At 50.7% G+C, this 18,365-nt stretch overlaps 1 protein-coding gene across 1 annotated transcript; it reads left to right on the top strand.

The window, feature by feature from the left end:
* Positions 1–2,638: 2,638 nt before the first annotated feature.
* On the top strand, positions 2,639–4,639 carry LOC133040794 (uncharacterized). Its single transcript, XM_061120956.1, has one exon. The coding sequence runs from the start codon at positions 2,639–2,641 to the stop codon at positions 4,637–4,639; it is 2,001 nt and encodes a 666-aa protein (XP_060976939.1).
* The last annotated feature ends 13,726 nt before the right edge of the window (positions 4,640–18,365 follow it).

Below are 18,365 nucleotides of genomic sequence, written 5' to 3'. Positions count from 1 at the left end.
TGCTGTCGATCTATTTTGCATTCAGGTGATGGGGGACTGAAAACCCCTGTGATCTGCCCTCCAAGTCCCATGGGACGCCCGCCGGAAACTGCAGCGGAAGTGCTGCTCTCGGCGTGTTCCCCGGCCCCTCTGCTAGTTCATCCTCAGCGGGGAGCCTGAGGACCACAGGCTGACTGGGGGTCTTCATAATTCTATGCAGAGCTGTGTGTTGACATGCAGATGCGTAAGTCTGTCTACGGGGAGAAGCATTAGGACTTCAGAGAGGGGATTATATATACGCTCGAGAAGCATCAGAGAGGGCTATACACACAGCAAGTACTCTAGAGGGGTATTTGCAAGGAAGGACTCAGAATGGGCCTACAGGTGAGGTACCTGACATGGAGCAGGGAAAGGATTTTAAAACACATGGGTTTCACCTTCAGAAAGTTAAAACTGCCTAACACGCTGTGTGTAACACTGTAGGACCATCTGTACATCACAGAAATACCCTCCTCCTGGGGCAGCTCAGACGTTGCTCATCGCTGGGGGGCCTCTGGGAGGGGCGAGGCCCCTACTGGGCTGACAGCTCAGCAGGAAGGTTTCGGAAGTCCCCTCCTCACCGGCTCAGGCCTGAGGCCACTTTGCAGGACTCAGTGACCCTGAAGACATCAAAGGGAAAGAAAACTGTTCTCTGTCCATGGAATTCTCCAGGCAAGAAGACTGGAGTGGGTAGCCATTCTCTTCTCCAGGGGATCTTCCCCACCCAGGGATGGAACCTGGGTCTCCCGCATAGCAGGCATATTATTTACCGTCTGAGCCACCAGAAAATGCCTAAAAAGAGTGAAGGCTTACTCTAAAGATCCCCAAGGAAACCCAAGTCCTCTCATACCCTGGGGAGGGAGCCCACCCATAGGCAGTTACTAGGAGTTCTCTGGACACATTAACACACTGCCTGCACCTGGATAAAAGCGTTTCTCTCTGTAACTTCAGGGGGATGCGCTGTCTCTGCCTGGGGTGAGCTGCCTGCCTGCGGGCCTGAGGGCCGCTCCTGGGAGGTCCTGCAGCGACATCGTGTGGCCTCCTGGGAGGTACTGCAGCGACATCGTGTGGCCTCCTGGGAGGTACTGCAGCGACACCGTGTGGCCTCCTGGGAGGTACTGCAGCGACATCGTGTGGCCGCCGGAAGAACAGCATGGCGTCGGTCCCCTCTGAGCTCAGAAGTATTCACACCCATGCGACACTTGGGACATCCTTATTCTTAAAAATAATTTGTCTATGTGAAACCCAGGCTCCACTGGCCTCCTGAATTTTACCTGCCTACCCTGCCTCCAACCCTAGACACAGAGTGACTGAGTGGCATTTTTTTTTAAGACTCAACTATATGATGCTTTCTACAGAGATTCATTTGAATTTCAAGGACATACACAGGCTAAAAATGAAGGGAAGGAAAAAGATATTCCATGAAAATGAACAGGGAAAGATACACTTACCTCAGAGAAAATAGATTAGTAAGTGAAAAACTGTAACTAGAGGCAAAATGCCATTATGTAATGGCAAAAGAGTGAATTCATCAAGAGTTTACAACTGTAAATATAGACGCACCCAACATTGGAGCAATTAACAGGCCTTAAAGCAGAACTAGGCATATATGCAATAATGGTAGGGAACTTCAGTACCCCACATGCAGCAATGGACAGATTGTCCAGACAGAAAATACACAAGGAATTTTGGGCTTGAATTACACATTATATCAGAAGGACTTAACAGATATCTATGTAATGTGCCATCCAATAGAAACACGTGGAACATTCTCCACTCTTCATTGTCCTATGTTAGGTCACCAAAAAAGTCTCAATGTATTTAAGACTGAAATAATATCAAGTATCCTTTCTGACCACAATGGCATGAAACTAGAAATCATTAACAGGAAAATAGAAGAGCTCACCAAAACACGGAAATAAATGAAACATTCCTTAACAACCAATGTGTCAAAGAAAAAGATCAAAAGGGAAATAAATCAGTATCTTGAAACAAACAAAAATTGAAACACAACATACCAAAACTCATGGGATGCAGCAAGAGCAGCTCTAAGAGAGACAGTCACACAGTTTGAAGGGCTGTGTCCACCCCGGCCCCCCAGCCGCAGGACCCTACACCGAAACCCCGGCATCCAATGTCACGGACAGTTGTGTCCCCTCCCCACCGCCAGCCCCAGGACCCTACACTGAAACCCCGGCATTCAATGTGACGGACAGTTGTGTTCCCTCCCCACCGCCAGCCCCAGGACCCTACACTGAAACCCCGGCATCCAATGTGACGGACAGTTGTGTTCCCTCCCCACCGCCAGCCCCAGGACCCTACACTGAAACCCCGGCATCCAATGTGACGGACAGTTGTGTTCCCTCCGTACCCCCAGCCCCAGGACCCTACACTGAAACCCCGGCATCCAATGTGACGGACAGTTGTGTTCCCTCCCCACCGCCAGCCCCAGGACCCTACACTGAAACCCCGGCATCCAATGTGACGGACAGTTGTGTTCCCTCCCCACCGCCAGCCCCAGGACCCTACACTGAAACCCGGCATCCAATGTAACGGACAGTTGTGTTCCCTCCCCACCGCCAGCCCCAGGACCCTACACTGAAACCCGGCATCCAATGTGATGGACAGTTGTGTTCCCTCCCCACCGCCAGCCCCAGGACCCTACACTGAAACCCCGGCATCCAATGTGACGGACAGTTGTGTTCCCTCCCCACCGCCAGCCCCAGGACCCTACAGTGAAACCCCGGCATCCAATGTGACGGACAGTTGTGTTCCCTCCCCACTGCCAGCCCCAGGACCCTACACTGAAACCCCGGCATCCAATGTGACGGACAGTTGTGTTCCCTCCCCACCGCCAGCCCCAGGACCCTACAGTGAAACCCCGGCATCCAATGTGACGGACAGTTGTGTTCCCTCCCCACCGCCAGCCCCAGGACCCTACACTGAAACCCCGGCATCCAATGTGACGGACAGTTGTGTTCCCTCCCCACCGCCAGCCCCAGGACCCTACACTGAAACCCCGGCATCCAATGTGACGGACAGTTGTGTTCCCTCCCCACCCCCAGCCCCAGGACCCTACACTGAAACCCCGGCATCCAATGTGACGGACAGTTGTGTTCCCTCCCCACCCCCAGCCCCAGGACCCTACACTGAAACCCCGGCATCCAATGTGACGGACAGTTGTGTTCCCTCCCCACCGCCAGCCCCAGGACCCTACACTGAAACCCCGGCATCCAATGTGACGGACAGTTGTGTTCCTTCCCCACCGCCAGCCCCAGGACCCTACACTGAAACCCCGGCATCCAATGTGACGGACAGTTGTGTTCCCTCCCCACCGCCAGCCCCAGGACCCTACACTGAAACCCCGGCATCCAATGTGACGGACAGTTGTGTTCCCTCCCCACCGCCAGCCCCAGGACCCTACAGTGAAACCCCGGCATCCAATGTGACGGACAGTTGTGTTCCCTCCCCACCGCCAGCCCCAGGACCCTACACTGAAACCCCGGCATCCAATGTGACGGACAGTTGTGTTCCCTCCCCACTGCCAGCCCCAGGACCCTACACTGAAACCCCGGCATCCAATGTGACGGACAGTTGTGTTCCCTCCCCACCCCCAGCCCCAGGACCCTACACTGAAACCCCGGCATCCAATGTGACGGACAGTTGTGTTCCCTCCCCACCCCCAGCCCCAGGACCCTACAGTGAAACCCCGGCATCCAATGTGACGGACAGTTGTGTTCCCTCCCCACCGCCAGCCCCAGGACCCTACACTGAAACCCCGGCATCCAATGTGACGGACAGTTGTGTTCCTTCCCCACCGCCAGCCCCAGGACCCTACACTGAAACCCCGGCATCCAATGTGACGGACAGTTGTGTTCCCTCCCCACCGCCAGCCCCAGGACCCTACACTGAAACCCCGGCATCCAATGTGACGGACAGTTGTGTTCCCTCCCCACCGCCAGCCCCAGGACCCTACACTGAAACCCCGGCATCCAATGTGACGGACAGTTGTGTTCCCTCCCCACCGCCAGCCCCAGGACCCTACACTGAAACCCCGGCATCCAATGTGACGGACAGTTGTGTTCCCTCCCCACCGCCAGCCCCAGGACCCTACACTGAAACCCCGGCATCCAATGTGACGGACAGTTGTGTTCCCTCCCCACTGCCAGCCCCAGGACCCTACACTGAAACCCCGGCATCCAATGTGACGGACAGTTGTGTTCCCTCCCCACCGCCAGCCCCAGGACCCTACACTGAAACCCCGGCATCCAATGTGACGGACAGTTGTGTTCCCTCCCCACCCCCAGCCCCAGGACCCTACACTGAAACCCCGGCATCCAATGTGACGGACAGTTGTGTTCCCTCCCCACCGCCAGCCCCAGGACCCTACACTGAAACCCCGGCATCCAATGTGACGGACAGTTGTGTTCCTTCCCCACCGCCAGCCCCAGGACCCTACACTGAAACCCCGGCATCCAATGTGACGGACAGTTGTGTTCCCTCCCCACCGCCAGCCCCAGGACCCTACACTGAAACCCCGGCATCCAATGTGACGGACAGTTGTGTTCCCTCCCCACCGCCAGCCCCAGGACCCTACACTGAAACCCGGCATCCAATGTAATGGTGTTTGGACGTGGAGTCTTTGGAAGGTGCTCAGGTCGTGAGAGTGGGCCCCTCGTGAATGGGGTTAGTGTTCTTATAAAAGAGACCCCACAGAACCCCCTCGCCCCTCCCACCACGCGAGGACACAGCCACACGATGCCCCCGATGAACCCGGATGCAGGCCCCCACCAGCACGCCGTCCTGGAGCTGCCCATCCCCAGAGCCGTGAGAAGCAAGTTTCTGTCGTTTATAAGCCACCCGTTTGCAGTATTTTGTCATAGCAGCCCAAATGGCCTGAGACAGAGTTTACAGCAATAAACACATAAAGAAAAAGGAAAGGCCTCAAGAAAGGAACCTTTACATCTCAAGGAACTAGAAAAAGAAGAACAAAGTTCCAAGTTAGCAATGGGAAGAAAATAACGAAGGTCAGAGCAGAAATAAAACTGAGGCTACAAAGCAATAGCAAATATCCATGAGACCAAGAGCTGGGCTTTTGAAAAGAAACAAAATTGATGAACCTTTAGCTAGATTAACTGGAAAAAAGAGAGAGACTAGATAGAAAGAGAAGACTTGACCACAACATTATTAATCAGCTATCCTCCAACGTAAATTTTTTAAAAAAATTTTTTAAAGAACAAAAGGAAAGCAAGTTGTAATAAAATAATGTGTATTTCAATAAAAAAGAGAGAAGATTCAAATAAAATCAGAAATGAAAGAGGGGACATTGTAACAGATACCACAGAAATGCACAGATCATACAAGTCTATTATGAACAATTATACACCAATGCCAACTGAAAAAAAAGAAAGAAAAATGCACAAGTTGAGAGTTGTGAGTTAAGTTTTATTTAAGCTATTTCAGTGTCTCCACGGAACTGCTCTGCAAAGGTGAGGCGAGCTCAGTGTATGTGATTTTGGCGAAGGAGGAGAGCAGCAACCAAGCCTTGGTTGGCAGAAGCATTTTGGCAGAAGGTTGCCACTGGTCACAGGAATCAGATGTCTCGGTTAATGATTTTAGTGCTTTTCTAGATAGGAAAAGATGCAAGAAACCCAGCTCATCAGTTCTTCTCCTGATAAATCTCTCTCTGAAGGCTTGTTCTGCTAGTTTTTTCCCAGAGCACAGAGTGCTTCGTTCCTGACCTCCTTTCAGAGAGTGTTGAAGGTCAGTGACTGCAGTGGCTTGTGACCTCATTCTTACAGAACCAGATGGTGAGGGACAATTTTTAGTTGGCACCAACAAGTTGGGAAACTCCAATGTGTATTTTTTCAATGCCACCAGACAATTTTTTTAGTTCTCTGTGGCCACTGACCAGGTGCCCCAGAAATTTAACTCAATTCTGTTGTGACACTGTCTGCCTGGAGTTAGCGTCTGACCCCAGGGCTTACTGCTCAGCCCTTCAACTGCCCACTTTCAACTTCAGACAACAACATCAAGTCCAGGTTGTCCCCGGGGCTTCTAGATTGATGGGAGGCAGGGCAGAGGTTCAGCGACGCTCTCCCTGGGGCTGACTGATTTGCTACAGCAGCTCACAGGCTTCCAGGAAACATGTTACTCCCTAGATTACTGATCTAGCGTGAAACGATGTGATTCAGGAACAGCCGGATGGGAGAGACGCAGGGGGCAAGGCGTGTGCAGGGTCCACGGCCTCCACGTCCTCTGCAGCTGCCCGCTCTCCCTGAGTGTCCACGTGCTCACCAGCCTGGACACTCACAAACCCTCGCTGCCGAAGCGCTTTCGCAGAGCTGAGTCTGCAGGCCCCCTTCCCAGGTGTCAGTGGGTCAGCCTGAGAGTTCCCTCTGATCACTAGTCTGTGATGACCAGCCCCATCCTGAGACGCTCCAGGGGTCCCACCTGAGTCACCTGGCTAGCAACCCCTCAGGTGCTCAAACGGGACTTCTAATGAATGACAGACACTCCCATCACTAAGGAAATCCCAAGGGCTCCAGGGGCTCTGTGCTAGGAACCAAAGACAAAGACAATGGGTATATTCTTATTAGACACAAGAGCCTAGAAGAAATAGAGTCCTGGAGACACATGACCAAGACTGAATCATGAAGAAACACAAAGTCTGAACAGACTGAGTCAAAAAACTCCCAACAGAGGTTCAGCACAGATGGCATCATGAAAGGCAAAAGCAAAAATAAACCAGTGGGACCACATCAATTAAGCAGTTTCTGCACAGCAAGGGAAACCGTCAACAGAGGAAAAAGACAACCTGGGGAATAGGAGAAAATGTTTGTAAATCATTTATCTGATAAGGGGTTAGTATCCAAACATATAAGGAACTTACACAACTCAGTAGGAAAATACAAACAACTGAATTAAAAATGGGCAGAGAACATGAACAGATATTTTCCCAAGATGTACAAATGGCCAACAGGTACAATGCAAAAAAGTGCTCAACATCACTAACCATCAATGAGATGCAAGTCAAAACCACAATGAGGTATCACTTTGCACCTGTCAGAATGGCCATCATCAAGATAAGAGATAAGAAACTTGGTAAGGATGTGGAGGAAAGGGAACCCTTGTATGTTGTTGGTGGGAATATAAATTGGTGCAGCCCTCATGGAGTGTAGTACAAAGGTTTCTCAAAAAATTAAAAATAGAACTACCATACAATCTAGCATGCCATATCTGGAATTGTTTCCAAAAGAAATGAACATAGTATATCAAAGAGCTATCTGCACTCCCGTGGGCATCAGCATTAAGCACAACAGCCAAGATACAGAAGCAACCTAGGTGTCCATCGGCAGATGAATGCATGTGGTTACTTGTCCAGAAACTTGAGATGGTTTATACACACACTGGAACAGCGTGCTGCTGTTCACTCGCTAAGTCGTGTCCGACTCTTTGTGACCCCAGGGACTGTAGCCCACTAGGCTCCTCTGTCCATGGGATTTCCCAGGCAAGAATACTGGAGCTGGTTACCACTTCCTTCTCCAGGGGATCTTCCTGACCCAGGGATTGAATTCTGCATTGGCAGCAGATTCTTTACCACTGAACCACCAGAGAAGCCCAATGAGACAGCATACAACCCTACAAAAGAAGGAAGCCCTGCCACGTGAGGCAGCATGGATGAACCTGGAGGACTCTGTGCTGAGTAAGATAAGCTACACATAAAAAGACAAACGCTGTGAGACCTCACTCACACGGGGAATCTAAAACACCTGAACCCATGGGAACAGAGAGTAGAATGGTGGTTTCCAGGGACTGGGCTTCCCTGGCGGCTCAGATGGTAAAGAATCTGCCCACAGTGCAGGAGACCCGAGTTCGATCCATGTTGGGAAGATCTCCTGGAGAAGGGAATGGCAACCCACTCCAGTACTCCTGCCTGGAGAATTCTGGGGACAGAGGAGCCTGGGGGCCTCTAGTCCATGAGGTTGCAGAGAGTTATACATGACTGAGTGACTAACACACACACTTCCAGGGACTGGGGAGGTGACGGAAACAGGGACCTGTTGGTTAAAGGGAACAAGCATTCAGCTACAAGAACGGTACGTTCTGGCATCTGATGCACAGCATGGTGACTATAGTTAATAATGCATTAAATGCTTGAACTTGGTTAAGACAGTAGATTGTCAAGTGTTCTCATCACAAGAGAAGGGCGACTGTGTGAGGTGACAGGTGTGTGAATTAACCGGATTGTTGGAATCAGTTCACAATGTATGGATATAGCTAACGCACGTGTACACACAGAAGACAGCGGAAGCAATTTTTATGTATTTATCAATCCTAACTTTTTTTCACTTACAGAAAAAATATGCAAAACACAAACCCTATTAGTTGGCCTTTGGAGGAAGCTGAGAACTGATTCATTACTTTAAACATGAGAAAGGGAAAGTAGGTTTATCCAATTTTTTTATACAGAAACTCTATCCCATGGTAATCATATAATGAAAGGAAGAATTCCAGCTTATAAATGGGGAGAAATCATAGGATCAGAAACTCAACATCCTGTGTCATTCATGAAATAACGAATCTAGGCAAAGAAAATGAATCGTTATGTCCGGAGTTTACAGAAGGCAACCAAATCAGCATTTAGAGAAAAATGGACACCCTGGGACGCACATTAGAGCAAAAAGACTTCCAAGTAGCAAACCCACCTCAAGGACCGACAGAGCCTGAGTTAGGGCCGTGACCAGGCCCTGCCCGCCCCTGGGAACCGGGCAGCAGGCGGGTGATGGTGGCGCTGGCGGGTCCCCTGGAAGCTCCGCTGCCCGAGCGGGACTCACGCGCTGCCGCATCGCTCCCCCTTCTTCCGGGATGCCCAGGGGCGCCCCCACCGAGCCCCACGGTGAGGGGCCGGGGCGGGGCCGGCGTGACCGGCACCGGCCAGAAGGCACCTGCGGGGGCGGCCGGTTTGGCGGCGCAGCGGCTCCTCCCGGCGGACAGACGCGGGAAGGAAGCTGGCAGGACAGGCAGGCCAGCCGGCCCCCGCGCCCCTGGCGAAGCCCCTGCATCTCCCAGGAGAACGCAGACGGCTCCGTGCTGCCCCGGGTAGTGGCTGCGGCTGCGGCCGGCAAAGCATTTGGAGAAAAACGTGACGTTTAACGGACTGCTCGCTTTACAGTCAGAGGGGAAGTTTGAAGTGTCCGCTTAAGAACAAGTCACAACCTCAAAGTTGAGAGTTATGCTTTATTTACTAGGTGGAAATTTTTAGGACTTAAGCCTGGGAGGCAGCATCTCAGGCAATCCTGAGAGAACTGCTCCTTGGAGGCAGGGGTAGGAGTCAGGTTATGTAGAAGTTTGCAACAAGGGATTCAGTGCTTTTCTAGGTATGGGAAGATGCAGGAGTCTGGGCTCACTGAAGCTGTTCCTTTCGTGTGCATCTCAGCTGTCTTGGGCCAGCGTCCTGAGTTCCTCGCACTCCCGGAAGGCAGGGGCCGCAGCCTGGTTGGTTATCAGATGGCAAGCATTGCTCTCCTTCCTGGGTGCCCTCGGGGCTCAGAAATTCACATTTAGGGGGCTGGAATGAATTCTCAAGCCCCACTGGTCAGTGAAAACACTTAGAAGGTGGTAGAGCGGCCAAGGACGCCGAGATTCCAACTAAAACGTACCCACTCTAAGCGCAAACCTCTCCAAGGCCTTGCGGGGGGCCACACCTGCAGGCAGGGAATCTGCAGTCACCCCAAGATACGAGCATGGCTGTCGCAGCGGTTCTGCTGAGCGGCGTGGAGCCGGTGTGTAGAAAGCGCTGCGCGTGTCAGGAGGCGGCGGCGAAGGTGGTGAAAGACGTGGAGTCGCTCAGTCGTGTCCGACTCTTTGAGACCCCGTGGACTGCAGCCCACCAAGCACCTCCGACCACGGAATTTTCCAGGCAACAGTACTGGAGTGGGTTGCCATCTCCTTCTCCAAGGGATCTTCCCGACCCAGAGATCGAACCCGGGTCTCCCACATGGCAGACAGACGTTTTACCGTCTGGGCCCAGGGAAGCCTGATGTGTTTCAGCAGCAGAACTGAGAGGTGCTGGTACGACAGAGGGAACCACGCCGCCTCTGGAGTCCTGGCTCCGTCCCCATCGCTCCCCCCATCTCGGGAGCAGCTCCCCAACCCCCGAACCTCCTTCAAGAGCCGAGACGCGCGCCCGGGAGGCCCCTCGGCCCCCACCCCTCTGCCCAGCCCGCCTGGCCCAGGTTCGCTTCCTCCGGTCTGGTTACCCCGGGGGTGGGGAAGAGCCTTCAAGTCTTGAAAGCATCCGCTGCCCAGCCAGCCATTTCTAGAATGAGTCTGCTCCCGTCGCCCCCCTGCTGCGATGCAGTTTATGCCCCATGCCTGTCGCGTCCTTGCAGCCCTAGATGCCGAGGCGGTCGGGTGAGTGTGAGGGAGACGAGCTCCTGCCCAACACTCACTCACACAAACCGAGTTTGCCGTCCATCACAGGACTAAACGTAAAAACAACAATGAATGTGCCTAGAAGGAAAGCTAGCAGATTTTTCAGAGGGCTCAGAAGAAGGCACACTAACCATCAAAGATAAAAAATGTTCAATTAGATCATGAAAGTAAAAAAAAAAAAAAAATCCTGTCAAAGGATGCTATTAAGATATCAAGACAGGGACTTCCCAGGTGGTCCAGTGGTTAAGACTTCACCTTCCAATGCAGGGGGTGTGGGTTTGATCCCTGGTCAGGGAGCCAAGACTCCGCTTGCTTCACAGCCAAAAAGCCAAAACAAAAAACAGCAGCAATATTGCAATGAATTCAACAAAGACTTTAAAAATGGTCTGCATCAAAATAATCTTTAAATTGAAAAAAGATATCAAGACAATAGTGAGGCAAAACAGATAATAGGAGAAATATTATATATATATATATATATTATATATATATATATATATATATATATACAGTTTATTTAGATATAATTTGTGAGAATTCCAATAAATCAATCATGGAAAAAAAAGAAAAACAAACAAAAACCCACACTACAATGGGCCCCAAAATAGAACAAACATTTCTTCCAGGAAAGTATACAAATGGCCAATAAGCATGTGGGAAGGTGCTCAACAGCCTTAGTCACCAGAGGGATGCCACTGGAGGTGAACGCGGGCCAGCACTGCACACCCATGGGAACACTGCAGGTTTTTAAGATCTGCAAATATAAGGGGAGACAGGGGTCGCTGGTACTGTCAAACCCACCAGCAAGGTTGAAAATGGCAGGAGTGTCACGGAAACCGTCAGGCTCTGATGAAGTTAAACCCTTGCCTCGGTCCCCCACCCACAGTCCACCAGCCCACTTGTACACGTGTGACCAAAACAAGACACATTCTCAGAAACACGCGTGCATGTACACGTGACTGAATCACGCTGCTGCTCCTGAACCTAACAATATTGTACGTCAGTCACACACCAGTGAAACAGTAACCGCGCAAGAATGTCCATGGGAGTCTCATTCATCACGGCCCAGCACTGGACACAAAGCAGGCACCTGTGAACAAGGGGGTGAAAGGGGTCCCCCCGAGCACACTTTCCCTGGATACTACCTGGCGATTAAACGTGTATGCTCGTCTCTGAGACACAGACGCCGAGTGAAAGAGGCCAGGATATATGCTTTACGATATCGTTTATGTGCCTCCAGCAACAGGCAAAACCAGTCAGAAGGGAGGCGCTGTGGGCCTGGGGACAGGGGCTGGAAGGGCCAGAGACCCTGCATGGTGGAGACCGTCCACCACGACCAAGGTGGCCTGCTGAGCAAAACTGGTGGGGTCACGGATTGAAAACACTTGAATTACATCTCTGGATGTAACTGTCACCTCAATAGGAAAACTAAAATCAATTTCCTAGGAAATGAAGCTCCATCGGAGAAAATATCTAAGCAAACGGTGGCCAATCCACCCAAACTATTTTCACAGCCCTCAAAGACAGTCACTGTGCATTATGTCAGTTGACTCATGGGATTTTTATTAAAATGGACTGAAGAAAATTAAAAAGCATAGGAGGAGTCGTAGCAATTTGTGAAGCCGGGTCCTGTGAAGAGAAGAACACTGGGTCTAATTCGTGTTTGGGGGGATGAACTGAGCCGAGGGAAGGCTGGAAACAAGAAGACAGGAAGGTCACAAAGGTGAAGGACTTCAAATCCTGCTTCTCAAATTCAACAAAATATTGAGGCAGGCAGTGTCGGGATTTGAGAACTATAAGTAGTCTTTTATTTTTCTGCTCAACACTTTTATTTACAGCAATGACACCAATTGATTTTTAAGAAGAGAAATAGAACCTTACAGAGGATCTTTATCAATGAGCAGAACTAGGAGAACCAAGGATGGTGACCCACTGCCCAGGGGGGTCGGATCTCAGGGCTCCCTGAGCTGGGAGCACCGGCTCTGTTTACAAAAACACCCTGAGGAGGAAACCGCATTTAGAAATCAAGGAAGCAGACCTCGGCGTGAGCTACTGGGGGCTCACGGGACTGTAAAGAGTTTAAGAACAACGTGTGCGTTTGAAATAGGTAAACACACAAGAGGAAGTCATGTCTTGAGTATAAACACCCGGCAGGTATATAGAGGCTCCTGGCCCCGGAGGCCCCACACTGAGCACCTTCTCTCTCTCCACCTGCCCTCTGACCTGCTCCACCCTCCACCCACCAGAACCATGGGCTGCTCTGGCTGTTCCGGGGGCTGCGGCTCCAGCTGCTGTGTGCCCGTCTGCCGCTGTGTGCCCGTCTGCTCCTGTGTGCCCGTCTGCTCCTGCTCTGGCTGCGGCAAAGGGGGCTGTGGCTCGTGTGGGGGGTCCAAGGGGGGCTGTGGATCTTGTGGCTGCTCCCAGTCCAGCTGCTGTGTCCCCGTTTGCTGCTCCCAGTCCAGCTGCTGCAGACCCTGTGGATCTTGTGGGGGGCCCAAGGGGGGCTGTGGCTCCTGTGGGGGGTCCAAGGGAGGCTGTGGATCTTGTGGGGGGTCCAAGGGGGGCTGTGGCTCCTGTGGGGGGTCCAAGGGAGGCTGTGGATCTTGTGGGGGGCCCAAGGAGGGCTGTGGCTCCTGTGGGGGGTCCAAAGGGGGCTGTGGCTCCTGTGGGGGGTCTAAGGGGGGCTGTGGATCTTGTGGGGGGTCCAAGGGGGGCTGTGGATCTTGTGGCTGCTCCCAGTCCAGCTGCTGCAGACCCTGTGGCTCGTGTGGGGTGTCTAAGGGGGGCTGTGGCTCCAGCTGCTGTGTGCCCGTCTGCTGCTGTGTGCCAGCCTGCTCCTGCTCCGGCTGCGGCAAAGGTGGGTGTGGCTCCTGTGGCTGCTCCCAGTCCAGCTGCTGCAAGCCCTGCTGCTCCCAGTCCAGCTGCTGCAAGCCCTGCTGCTCCCAGTCCAGCTGCTGTGTCCCTGTTTGCTGCTCCCAGTCCAGCTGCTGCAAGCCCTGCTGCTCCCAGTCCAGCTGCTGTGTCCCTGTTTGCTGCTCCCAGTCCAGCTGCTGCAAGCCCTGCTGCTCCCAGTCCAGCTGCTGCAAGCCCTGCTGCTCCCAGTCCAGCTGCTGTGTCCCCGTTTGCTGCTCCCAGTCCAGCTGCTGCAAGCCCTGCTGCTCCCAGTCCAGCTGCTGCAAGCCCTGCTGCTCCCAGTCCAGCTGCTGTGTCCCCGTTTGCTGCCAGTGCAAGATCTGAGGCTCTGACTGAAGACTTCAGGTGGCTCCTAAGGATGCGGGCTTCCCATCGAGTGCCTGTAGACGTGTCCTGGACCATCCCCAAGCAGTTCCTGTCCAGGTGATGGACAGCTAGAGTCTCCTGGCTCCAGACTCCTCCCCAGTACCTGAGAGAAAGGCATGGAACTCGCCCACACACATTCCCTGAAAAGGGGTCCCATGCCCCAGACACTTTTGCGCCTTCTACCCACACACCATAATGCCTGAGCCAGACTCGCCCTGAAAATGGTTCACAGGTCAGGGAGGTGGGCGAAATTTCCATTTCTAATCATTCCATGCGAGGCACCAAACCTTTGCCTTCCTCTGTCTGCCAAGAGCTTTATCATTCCTATAAGCGTATCTCCTATAATCCACCTGATTAAAACAAGTGCATTAAGACCCGCAATGGGTCTGGGTGCACCAATAAATAAAACCTCCACCCACAGACCTTGGTCTCACTGTGGTTTTCCTTCCAGCCTGTCTTGTTAGCAAAATCGACCGTGTTTCCCTCTCCTGCTGCCTAATCGATCATGGCTCCCCAGGTCCTTCACTGCTGACACCCCAGTGCTGGGATCAGCAGTCATTCCACAGACATTAGGAAAATTAATGAACGGCAGAATCACTAAGTGCATGTGTGAGTGAGCGAAGAATTGATGGAGAGTGAATAGAGACTCTTATTAGCAGAGGCAGGGTACCCGCTGAGTGAACAGGATTCAGGATTCAGGCTGTCCTTGCTGGCATCAGGGATGCAGCTCCTTCCCCAGAGAGCATGTGCTTGGAGCAGGAGGAGACATTTGCCCTCAACGCCCAGGAAAGGGTCTATGGGGTGGACTGTGTGTCCACCCAGGCCCCAGAGCAGGGGTCAAGCCTGGAGAGAAGGAGGTGACTAAAACGAGCCGTCCTCCTGAGAAGTGGCAGAGACACAGACTCTCCTGTTTCGGAGACCAGTGTTGGCCTGGCTCAGCATGGAGCGAGGAGCTCTCTCCCCACTGCTGGGCTCAGGGTCAGTGAGAACCAACCACGCTCAGATCTCAGCAGGGGCGGGGCTGGGGGAGGGACAGAGGGGACCCGATGCAGGTCACCTGCCGGAAACCCCCAGCTGACATCACACCTGCTGGGAGAGCTGGGACACCTCCCAGAAGATCAGGGACACGTGAAGGGCACCCACACATCCCCCCTCTGTCTGCTCAGCATCACTCTGAGTGAGTCCTAGCCAGGGTAAGAAGCCAGAACGGGAGGCAACAGCCACGGGCTTCCCTGGTGGCTCAGTGGGAGAGGATCCACCTGTCAATGCAGGAGACTCGGGTTCGATCCCTGGTCTGGGAAGATCGCACACACCTCGGAGCAACTAAGCCCGGGAGCCACAGCTACAGGAGTCCACACACCCCAGAGCCTGTGCTCTGCAACAAGAGAGGCCACTGCGATGAGAAGCCCACGCACCGCAACTCCCCGCCCGCAGCAGAAGACCCGACACTGCCAAAAATAAAACAAACAGTAAAATTGTAAGAATAAACAATGAAAGAAATAACAGTCATCCACGCTGGGAAGGAAAAGGTAAAACTGCCTATATTCATAGAAGACAATGTCTTGTGCATGGAAAATCCTAAGGACTACACACACACACACACACACAATTATTAAAGCTAAGAAAGGAATTCAGCAAGCTGCAGGATACAACATCAAATATACAAAAATCAACTATATTTCTATATATCAGGAATGAGCCATCAAAATTTAAATTAAGAAGACAATATCATGGAAAATAACAAAATAACTTAATAAACTTCACAACTGAGGTACAAAACTGCAAAACGCCATTGAAAGAAGTTAAAGAAGGCCAAAATAAATGGAAAGATATCCAATGGTCATGTATCAGGAGACATAATATTGTTAAAATGACAGCATTCCAAAACTCTGCAGATTTAACATAATCCCTTTCAAAATCCCAAGCTGCTTTTCGTAGAAAGTGACGAGCTGACCCTAAAATTCATATGGAAATTCAAGGATCCACAGATAGTCAAAGCAATCTTGAAGAAGAAAATCTAAGGTGGAGCACTCACGTTTCCCAATTTACAATGTACTACAAACCCACAGCAGGACTTCTCTGGTGGTAGAGTGGATAAGAATCCACCTGCCAACGCAGGAAACACGGCTCTGATCCCTGCGCAGGAAGATCCCACACGCCTCGGAGCAACTAAGCCCGTGCACCACAAGTCCCGAGCCCGCCTGCTGCAACTACTGAAGCCCACGCGCCCAGAGCCTGTGCGTCAACAAGAGAAGCTGCCGCAGAGAAGCCCGAGCACCGCAAGGAGCTGCTGCAACTAGAGAGACCACGTGCCGAACAAAGACGCAGTGCAGCGAGAAAACAACAAATAAATCATGCATCGAAAGCTGCAGTAACAAAGCTGTATGGAAATGCATAAGGGTAGACATAGGCCAGTGGAACAGAACTGAGTCTGGAGACAAGTCCTTTAAATTATGGGCAACTGATTTTCAACAAAGGTGCCAAAATCACTCAATGCATAGTGCTGAGACAAGTAGTGAGCACACACGAAAGAAAACAGTTGGGCCTTCATCTCACATCATATGCACAAAAAACAGCCTTGAAATGGGTCCACGACCTAATCATAAAAGCCAAAACTAGACACTATAAAACTCACAGAAGAAAAGATAGAGTAAGTCTTTGTGATCTTATATTAGACAGTGAATATTAGATATGACAGCAAAGCGAAAGTGAAAGTCGCTCAGTCGTGTCTGACTCTTTGCGACCCCATGGACTGCATAGCCCATGGACTTCTCCAGGCCAGAACACCGGAGTGGGTAGCCTTTCCCTTCTCCAGCAGAGCTTCCCGACCCAGGAATCAAACTGGGGTCTCCTGCATCACAGGCAGATTCTTTACCAACTGAGCTATGAGGGAAGTTCTTGACAGCAAGAGCATGAGCAAAAAAAAAAAGAAAAATTACATAAATCAGACTGCATCAAAATAAAAAGATTTTGTGCTTCAAAGGACACGAATTAAAAAGTGAAAAGACAATGTACAGAATGGGATAAAATATTTGCCAATCAGATATTTGACAATTAGCTTATATTCAGAACACAGAAAGAAGTCTTACTCCCCAAAAATGAAGATAAATAACCCAATCAAAAACTTAGCAAAGGATCTGAATAGACGTTTCTCCAAAGAAGACACACAGATGACTAATAAGCATATGAAAAGATGCTCAGCATCATTAGTCATCAAGAAAACACAAATCAAAACCACAGTGAGATATCACCTCATACCCTTTAGGGTGGATATAATCAGAAAGACAAACAGTAACAAGTGTTGGTGAGCACGGGAGAAATTGAACGCCTGTGCATTGCTGACTGAAATAGTAAATGGTGCAACTACTCCGAAAAACAATTTGGTGGTTCACCAAATGTTAAATATAGAATTGCCACATGCTCCAGAAATTCCATCGCTAGGTATATGCCCAAGAGAGTGGAAAACACATGTCACACAAAAATCTGTGCAATAATGCTCATAGTAGCATTATTCATAATGGCCAAAAAATGGAAATTTGCAAATGTCCATCAAATGATGAATGGATAAACAAAATGTGGTCCACGCATACAATGGCATATTATTTACTCCTAAACAGGAATGAAGTTCTGACACACGGTACAACAGAAATAAACTTTGAAAGCATCATGCTAAGTGAAATGCCACATATTATACGACCATATTCATATGTGATGTCCAGAACAGGTGACTCCACAGAGGCAAAGGGCAGATTTACCATGAGCTGGTTTGAAAGAGGGAGATGGAGACTCTCCATTAAAAATACCTGGACTTTCCTTCTGAGATGATGAAACTGTCCTGGAATTAAATGGTAGTGATGGTCGTGTGACTTTGTGAGCCTGTTAAAAAGTCACTGAATTGTACACTCTGAAGGGCAAATCTGACGGTATGTGAGTTGTATCTCAATTTTAAATTTCATGTAATATGACTTTGCTGTCGCTCAGTCGCTCGGTCGTGTCCAACTCGGCGACCCCGTGGACTGCAGCATGTCAGACTGCCCTGTCCTTCACCATCTCTCGGAGTTTGCTCAAACTTGTGGCCATCAAGTCAGTGATGCTATCTAAACATCTCATCCTCTGTATGTGTTTAAATACTTCCCAATTTTAAAGAATCTTACCAAATCACCATGTGATTTCCACTGAATATGTGTATTTTTTAGTCATTGATTTTAGAATCATTTCAAGATAAATGTTAAAAATGATCCCAACTAAATCTAAAGACAGTAATGAAGTATTCAGGAGCACTTGATATTCATTATATCAAAGGTTTTGTGTATCTGGTCAATGAGCATGACGTACTAAAGGAGGTGTATGTGTTAGGGCTTGCTAAGTGTTTTGAAGATGTAAACCATTCTGGTATAGCATGTAGGGAGCTTGGACATGCCCATTCCCAGGCACACAACAAGGAAAAGTGCTGAGCAAACTGAAAATCAACAGCTCTTCTTAGATCCAACAAAGACCTGAGATTACAGGGCACAGTGTGGCCCCGAAAAATTGGAGAGAGGCAGGCAGGCAGATACAGACACCTCGAGAAGCAGAGACATCCACGGGGGCCCATGCCCAGCCCTCAAACTGCTGGAGGTTCAGTGCAGACA

The sequence above is a fragment of the Dama dama genome, chromosome 2, assembly GCF_033118175.1.
Source record: "Dama dama isolate Ldn47 chromosome 2, ASM3311817v1, whole genome shotgun sequence".
NCBI classification, from domain to species: Eukaryota; Metazoa; Chordata; class Mammalia; order Artiodactyla; family Cervidae; genus Dama; species Dama dama.
Note: the sequence above shows the minus strand (reverse complement) of the source record. Positions and strands in the feature narration are given on the sequence as shown.